Source organism: Charadrius vociferus, unplaced genomic scaffold (genome assembly GCF_000708025.1).
Source record: "Charadrius vociferus isolate BGI_N301 unplaced genomic scaffold, ASM70802v2 scaffold79, whole genome shotgun sequence".
NCBI classification, from domain to species: Eukaryota; Metazoa; Chordata; class Aves; order Charadriiformes; family Charadriidae; genus Charadrius; species Charadrius vociferus.
In genome coordinates, this window is record NW_009650182.1 from 1,818,566 (window position 1) to 1,827,818 (window position 9,253).

The window sequence follows — 9,253 nt, forward strand, 5'->3', positions numbered from 1 at the left end:
TAGTATATATTATTTAAGTTTAGAGAGATATCATATACTTTGTCCACATCCTTGTTACTCTCTTATCTAACAGTTCCATTTAAATGGTTTGCAGATAACACAAAAGCCACGCACAAAGCTTTTGAAGGCATGTATCATTGCACAGGTATGCCAGTAGATGAATGTCACTCGAACTTCTCTTTGTATAGAAAGTGACAGAACTTCTCCAGACCTCCCTTAAAGTTGTCAGTCCTTGTATAGCTTTTAGGAGTGAAATGATTGCTATTATATGTTTTCTAATTTAAAGGGGTGAAAAAGGATATTCTTAAAATTTAATTAATCATTCCTGTCAACAGCTGACTTTCAGAGGAAATAAATTTCTTTAAAATGTTTTCATGCTTGCATAGTTTGTTTAAAAATCTGTGTATTGAATTGCAAACTGCGTTTGAAAAAGTGTCCTAACCACAAAAATTGGCACTACCCGACCAATCATAGCAAGGGTAGTATGGAAGAGCCGTTCACACAGGGAGACAAGGGAGAGGGCTGGGGGAGGCAACGAGACAAGCCAGAAAGAGGGAGAGGGGAGACACCCCCAAAACCGAACCCATTTGCTACAAGCTTTTTGATCGGTGAAGCTCTCATTGAAAAATCAGTCTATGCCGGCATGTGAATTTCTGTGTTGTACGCTAGAGCTACCTGCCCACTGGGCTGTCAGGACCCCATATGACTTAAAACTAAGGGTCTGGAACTATTGCTTACAATGAGACAAGGCCACTGATTCAGCTCAGAGCATTACCCATTACCATCAGGTCGTAGCAGTCTCTTGTTTAGTTAAAAGAAGCGTAGCCTTCCCCTCGCTCCCAGCCCCCACAAAACCCCAACTGTCCCGGCCCATCAAGATGAAAAACTGGCTCATTTTAAATACTCTGCAAACCATTAGCAGCGCCCCCCAAACTGTCAGTGAGGGTTTGGGTTTTTTTTCTTATCTTGATACTTGCACTGTGTGCTAATTATGATGATGATCAGTTAGCGCTATCCTTTAATAAGACGAATGATTTAGCAATGTATACTAGTACACAAGGAATGGTGGATTCTTCTTTGAAAAGAAATTTCGTTTATATAGAGAAGATATTTTAAGAGTAAAAAGCTCAGTGTTCTATATCAAAGGTGTGATGTTGTTTTTTCTTTTCAGGGAAGAGGAGAATCAATCCCTAGGTATTAGCATAAACATTTGTGCCTGCCAGAACAAAGTGGTTGGCTCTACCTCACACCAGGAACATTTCACAAGAGTGTGCGAGAAGCAGTTCTGCTTCTGTAAGGGACTCGCAAAAAGGGAATATACCTGCTGCAAGGCTGCGGGAAGGGGGCCATGGACAGGACGGAGTACCTGCTGGGTGCTCTCGGAAACATCTTCCAAGAGTCACAATTATTGAAAGATTATTTTGTAACATGTATTTTGTACTTTAAAATATCAGTATTAATATTAATATTTTGATATATCTTGTCATTTTTTCGGGGACATGGTTACCATACTCAAAACCACTTTCTATGTATACCACAATAATTAATTTTATTTGCCTAAAAATTGAATGCTTGCCCACAACCCTCTTAAGCGCTAATAATGTCTTTTCCTCAGTTTTAAACCTGTAGAAAATACTGCTCCCCTTGATCTGCATCTGGAAAACCTGCCGCTAGAGTTTTCACTGTGAACGGAGATAGGAATGTTGGAAGTGTGATTGTGTGCACCTATATACAGTTGCTCTTAGAACATTTAAGTAATTGTTGCAGGGGAAAAATAGTTTTCTATTTTCTATTATTTTTCTGGGAGACTAACCAAACCATATTCCATATCTGTAACAGTGATGTTTTATAGACCGGTGTGAAAGCTCACGCGCAAGCCCTGTCCTCATTCCAAGTGAAGTAGGGACTTCTGCTGTATATTTAGGTGAAAGACAAGTTTAATAGACTTGCTGTACTCTCCTGTAAGCTGTTCTCCTAAAAAGAACTGCTGGGTCTTCTACAAAATGACATTACAGACTCTACGGTTGTTGTTCCTGCCCCCCTACCGCAACCTCATAATTTCAGCTGCAGCTGCCACTTTGCCACATTAGCTCTTCAGAGCAGTTAGCAAGCCCTTTGAAACCAAAACTTACTTGATGCCTCTTGGATCACTTTCATGTTACGTTGTGGATCCGACCAGCTGTTCTGAACAATCACAGTGTAATGATTTCCTCGGCGGTTAATAATTCCTGTTTCTAAAGCACATCTTCAACACCACAGTATCTCCTTTAGTTCCAGGTCCTAAGTTTTATGTTATTGTTCCTGTTTCTGTCAGGTTTTGAGTAATTTAACTTGGCTAGTTCACAGAGGGTCAGGTCACAACAGGAGAAGCATTACTGAATTGGCTTTAGTCTTTCTTTACAGATGCCAGGGTTGGGAAGGGCATCTCTTTGCAAGTCCCACAGAAATCAATCTGACACCTGGATGTAATCTAGATAAAATTGTGAGATGCGAGTAATATCCTGCTCTAATAGTCCTGCACCATTGAGACGGTGACTCCCCCATCCTTTGAATCTCATCATCATCTGCGGCAAGCATTTGCTAAATTTTGTGCTTGTTCCTTTGAATCTCATCATCATCTGATCATCTGTGGCAAGCATTTGCTAAATTTTGTGCTTGCAAACATTCATCATCTGAAAAACAGTTGGATCAAGAATATCGCAGAGAGGAAACTAATCTTAAAGGGATGAGGAAAAACTTCTAAAGGAAAAAATAACCCCAAAACACGATGCAGCGATCCATTCTATATCAAGAGAAGCTTTTCCTCTAGTTGTAAGGCAGTGTGAGGACAGGATCATTCCTTAAATTATCCCTGCTCCACGACAGAGAGGCAGCACAAGCACCGTGAAACAATTCCCTCCTCCTCTGTCTCGCCAAAGCATTAGACTAGATTAAACTGGTCTTTGGAAGAAAAAAATGTGATCAGTGACTTCATAACTGGGCTCTAAAACAGTAGACAAATATATATGTGGACTACATATATTGGTAAACATAATTGTTGTAAAATTAATCAATGTTTTCTTCTTCAAGGACAGACATCCAACCATACAAATGCCCTGCGGCTGGTAGCTTCCACAAAGTCTTTGCAGGAGGCAGACGTAAGGAGGGAAGACAACTCCGAAATCTTTATTAGCACAGTATTGCAAGAGTCCGTACACACCAGTATGTACCGCTGGTTCCTAAACACTCCGATTACAAAGTGTCCACAGAGAAGCCAGTGAGTAAGTGTAGCAAAGCCACCTGCATCCTGGAAACCATTTCCAATTCAGTTGTTAAAAGAGCTTGCTATGTTCAAAAAGAGTCCCATGGATATTATTTGAGCAGATGCCACTTTTCAACATGTGCTACAAACTACTGCAGTCTTCTTGAACTGTCTATTTTTTTCAAAGTAAAACAGGTAACAACAGTGCTAAGTGGTGCTTCCCCCAGTGGCCAAATCTGGATTGGAGAGATTTGTGCAGTTTGGAATACATTTTTTTTTTTTTTATAGTTGATTAACCTTTCCACACATGAAGTCTTCCCAGGTGATTTCCAAAATGAAAACTGGATGCAGAAAGACCAGTTTTGTGTGCCCACTAGTTCTGCTCTCACTGGACTGATGCTGGGGATGTTTTGTACAGGAATTGGTAATGTGGCCTGGGTAACAACAGATGATACGGTAGGAATGTAAGTGTAAATAGTGTGCTCGAACAGAATACACAAATCGGCATGTTCTGAGAGGATGTTTGCCCAAAACCTGATAACGCTAAGAGGAAATTAACAATAACAAAGCTTGCTTAAGACAATGATCACCCAGATTAAACAGTAACCAGGGGATTAGATTACCAAGAGCCTTTTGCTTGAAAAGCAGCAAGAGAATTTGTGATTGTCGGGAAAGCAGCACCAGAGCAGTAGGCATCATTACTTCTAGGGCCAGAGAGCATCCTCCCCATCAGACATGGCAAGTAGCTCCCACCCCACTCCCAGTAGAGGCTGGCAGGATGAGGCATTGCAGTAGGGACCCACCTCTCAGGAGTGCGTAGGGGAACTCACAGGGTACACTTTCATCGGCATGTGGATTAGCTGCACAGGTACACATGCCCACATCTCCGAGAAGGCAGCTTTAGAAACAGGGGAATCTGCACTCCCAAAAGCGGGAGATTGCATTTGTAACTCACGCTTCTCACAAGAGAGGGGATGTGCATATACAACTGTGTGAATATGTAAGTGGGATCAGTTGTAGAAGGGTATGTAAGAAATTTATAGGTGCTTATTAACTCTTTGTAAGCATATAATATTGTGACTTCTGTTGTACTGCTGATACTGATCCACAACATATAATTCACTGATTACCGGCAAATTACATGTTGCTACTCAATAGACCTCCTTGGTGCTGTCAAGACTATGTGAGTTGCAGTTATTCTCTGCAAAAAGTTGCTGTTTCATTATTACAAATTTGACAGAAGCATCACATCTGCAGAACAAGGAGTGGCGAGGCAACATTCTTCCAGACAAGCAGAGAAGACATAATTCATCAATTTGAAAAAAAAAAATAAATCTTAAGATTGAACCAGAGCAAGACAAATTCAAACAATATCCTCCTGAAAGCAGCCCAGATGTACAATCCTGTTTCGACCCTGAGTGTTCAAAGACATACTGCAGTGATGTATCGCAGATTCAGTGTCACTAGAAATGCTCTAGCATATTAGCAACTACATAATTTTGGTCATTGTGATTTGTGTCAGAAGAACAAGGCAAAACAGGCTGACAAAGGAGTTTTGCTCTATCCATGTCACTGATATCAGAAGCCAAGAATCAGGCGTACAGTGCGCATTTAAAAGCAAAGAGCTTGTGGTGATAACTATGAAGTTCATGTTGCCCAATTGAAAAAAATCTCTTAACAATCAATACTTGCAGCAACATTTGTCAACGGTAAAGAACTCCATCAAAGCACAACTGCTCTTTTTCCAAGTCATGGATCTAGTTCACGTTTTCCATGGTTGCACGAGAAATTTTTAAGGTAAAGACAGCCTAGTATTTTGAGGGGGGTTGTTTTTTTATATGGTGAGCTTTATGCCTAAATTGGCATGAAAATTTAGAAGATGTAGAGTGGACAGGCTAGGTGCAACGTGAGAACTCCAGCTGCAGACTGGCGCTGATGCACTGTTTGTTCTGTTCATCTGCTACCTGCAGAGAACATTGGTTGCCAGTTATCAACTACCCAGCTACACAAATCAATCTTTAAAAAGGCAGTATTTTCAGTTCCAGTGGGTTTTCTCAGTTTCAATAGCTGAGGCACCTGCAAACACAGTAAATACGGATGTTCAAAACCTAGAGAGGACAAAGGTATTTTAACAGGTAATAGCAAGCTGCTGAGCAAAGAATTTGGAGGAGAGTTCCGAGACATGATACAACTGAGTAACTTCAAGTTAACACAAGAGGATCAACAGATACCTACAATTACGACCAAGCAGATGCTGAAGCCTTCCTTAAAAGGCTTGAAAATAGCTTTCATTGGATTGCTGCTGACTGGTGTAGATACTCCACCACTTACTGATGGTTTCCTGAGAAGCCTCGAGTATGATCCTGCTTCACAGGTATTTTATGACCAGAAGTTCAAACAAAACCTTCAGAAGTGCGTTTGAATCTCAAAGACCTTGGAGAAGTGATTTTCAAGTAAATAGGAATATATTTTGGCAATATGTTAACCCCCATTGAAAGCAAAGACTAGAGGCATTAGGCTGGCATAACCCAGGGAGCTTCCAGGGAGCTGCCCACGCCAAATAATCACTACGAAAAATGACAAAGCAGATTCAGGGAAGCTACTGTGAGCCCTGCTGAAACCATCCACAGGCCACCTGTGTGAAATAAGCAGAATAAATCTACTCAGAGGAGTAAGTGGTGTTCACAAGCCAATTTGCAAAGCCCGGGGAATACGTCTGTCCTTTGAACCACCCAAAGGTGCATCACCAGAAGACAGCACAAGCTTTCATTTTGAGAAGTTATCACAATACTTTAGAAGATGCTGAGTGACAGCAGGCACATGTTCATTCAGTTAACTCTTCAGTAACACAGGTAGACTCATACCAGGATCCACTCTTGAATTATGACTGCTCCAGCACTACAAGGACATCTAGGAAATATCCTTCAAAGATCCTTTATGTCACATGAACAAAGGAAGACAAGATGGTTAATTGACATCTAGACTAAATGGATTTAGATTTGTAGAATATTGGGACATCTTTTCTGGATAAAAAACCCTGTATAATTTAGCCTGTCACAGATGGGGGGGGGGGAACCACCTTCCCAAGCAAAACTTAGCAAGATTAAAAGCAATGGCATTAAGGAGCTAAGGAATCAGGTGACCATTCTGTTAGCACAAAGTAAAGATGATCAGGCTAAAATTAAGCCAATGACCACAAACCTCACAAGAACCTAACTCCCTAAACATACACATTTAATTAATAGGAATTGAATTACTAATCTGGAACTATAAATAAAATCTAATTGGTTTTACTATAAGCTAATGGAAAATATATGGATAACAAAATATTCAGTTCATTACTCAGGACTGTTCCTGAAGGACAAACTGGTCAAAGGAAGGTAAAAAAAACCAAAACACCTAGTAATCTATTAAAAAAAAAAAAAGTCAGAAAGTGTCATGAATGCACATGGAACAATATTCTGCATGATAAATCATGAAATTAGGTATTGAGTTGTTTCTGCTATAGACTACCGTCATGTTAAAAGCATGTCTTGCTTCTTGGTTGCTTATCTTCTTAATTACGTGACATGAAGAAAACACCCCTGGAAGCTTCATCTAAAAAGCATACGCCAACATATATCTCACAATCTCATAAGTACAGTTAGTATTAGCTGGGGAGAAAAACCTACATTAAACCAGTATGTAACCAAATGAAAACCAGGCATAATGCAAAATATGAATCAGAAGCTAAGAATGACCCAATATTCAGAAGGTAAGAAAAAGGTTGTATTTCAGAGAAAGCAGGAAGTTCAGCTATATTTCTGTTCTACATTTGTGGAGAAAAACAACATATTTCAGAAAATTCTAACAATAGCTAAGGAAAGCCTTAAACATAGGAACAGAAGTAAGGCGGTTTTAAAATCAGCAGCTCCAGATAGCTTGCATCCAAGAATTTTAAGAGCTGGCAAAGACGACTTGTGTGCTGTTAATGTGGATTTTCCATAAGCTTTGAGAAATCTGGGGAAGCTCAGGAAAAAAAAAAATCCCAAAGAAGCTGAGGTGGTGCCAATACTAGAAAAAAAAACATAAGAAATGAACAAATTTAGGAACTTACTGTCAACCTTGCATTAATCCCAGGGAAAAAAACCCCAAACCGACTTCTTAATACAGGTACAAGAAATAAAGGAGGAAATTATATTTAAATTACACAGCTTAAATGCAGGGAAAATGTATCTTTTCAGATTGACCATTTTTCTTATGCAATCACGGCATACTTTTGGTAGACAATAGGAAGAGTGTTGACATAACACATTTGTACATTGACTTGTTCAATAGGACACAGAGAAACCGGAATAGTTGTGCACACATAGTTCATAGTAAGTAAATTAAAACTAAGGTTACAAGTTTCTGTCATCAATGAGGAATCAGTCAGACATATTTCTAATTGAATCCCACAGGAATTAGTTTTTGGCAGCAAGCTACTCATTATTTTATCTGGAAATAAAGTTCACTAAGGACATTCATAAAAGCTCTAAGTAAATAACATAGCAAGACTGCTGATTGGGAACAATCTGGATTACCGGACAACTAAGTGTTTCAGCGTGATCAGTGTGAGGTCATTTATTTGAGTGATGCATATAAAACACTCAAAGATGGAAAATTTCCTCAACAAATAGCTGGAATAGCTGATAACAGAATAAACATGGGTTCCTTATCCATAAGTGAGTTCAAAATTGTTAATGTAGTTGTGAAATGTCTCAGAAAACCCACCAGAACCAAATGCTGATTTCATTGCAGGGAGGAAGAGGCCAGACAACCAGGACCATCATCAAAACAGATTCTTCTGTTCATGAAAACTGATCTCCACTGGCAAAAGACCTTGCTGCATTTCAGGAAGCAGCAACAGGATGACAACTTCTATATCCGTGTTTGTTGCAGCTGCTTTATCAGAATATAGTATCTAGTCCAAAGAAGTTATTAGTAAACCAGAGACTTCAAAGATCTAATACAAATGATCCAAGTGCAAAATAAGTCTAAAATTGAGTATCACAATGGAATAATTGGCATATAAAAGTTAACTTCATTCCATGAGGTTTAAAGACCATATAAAGCCTTTGGTAGGGGAAAAAATATATTAAGTGCAGTGTGATAGCCGAAAGTAAGTTCATATTAAAAACACCGAGCAGGCTTTTTTGAATAGCTGTAGTAATTACTAAGCTTCCAAAGGTGGCAGTAGTTTTGCTAACATTATACACGCCTATGATTACTGGACAAAACTCCAAACTAGAATTAAAATTTTATTTTCAGAATATAATCACAGTGACCTTACTATAGAGCATCATTTCATAACATACAACATCTGCTTCCCCAGTTCAATAAACGTGACAGGTAGTGATGTAACTAGAAACATGCACGCTCTCAGCAAAATGCTTGTTTTGGGACTGGCAGCTATCAGCATCCAGGCCAAATTAATGACTGTTCTCATTAAAAAAACATCCCTCCAAGGCCCAATCTGAATAACATGATTCAATAAATAAAATGAATTTAAGTCCTTAAATTTAAGGATGAACGAAAACCAGCATTTTTACTTAAAGTTTCTGTTCTGCCACCTCCACTTTCATCAATGGCTAAAAAGAAAGAGGAAAGGAAGGCGGGAAGGGGGAAAAGAGGAAAGGAAGGCGGGAAGGGGGAAAAGAGGAAAGGAAGGCGGGAAGGGGGAAAAGAGGAAAGGAAGGCGGGAAGGGGGAAAAGAGGAAAGGAGGAAAAAGCAAAAGGTTTAGCTGGGAAAGGGCTCGTTCTCCCTGGAAGCGATGAGGACTCGCCTGTACACCAAAGCCCAGTACTGCCCCAGCAGAGAGCCGCAGTCTACCGGTAAAGGCACGGAGGAGCGCAGTGCGCCCGCGGGGGAAGGGCGCGGGCCCGGTGCAGGGGGTACAGCGGCCCCACAAACCGCCCTCGCCGCGGACACGGGCGCCCTCCCCACGTCCCGTGGCGGGGCGAAGGCGCTCGGCCCCGCCGGCTGAGCGGCAT

General features: G+C 40.4%; 1 protein-coding gene across 1 annotated transcript in view; it reads left to right on the forward strand.

Annotated features, from left to right (window-relative positions):
- The first annotated feature begins 5,423 nt into the window (after window positions 1-5,423).
- RPS20 (ribosomal protein S20) overlaps window positions 5,424-9,253 on the forward strand; it is a 6,757-nt gene continuing 2,927 nt past the window's right edge. Inside the window, exon 1 of the mRNA XM_009892790.1 lies at window positions 5,424-5,615. Coding sequence (XP_009891092.1) covers window positions 5,424-5,615 — 192 coding nt within the window. The remainder of the gene's footprint in view (window positions 5,616-9,253) is intronic.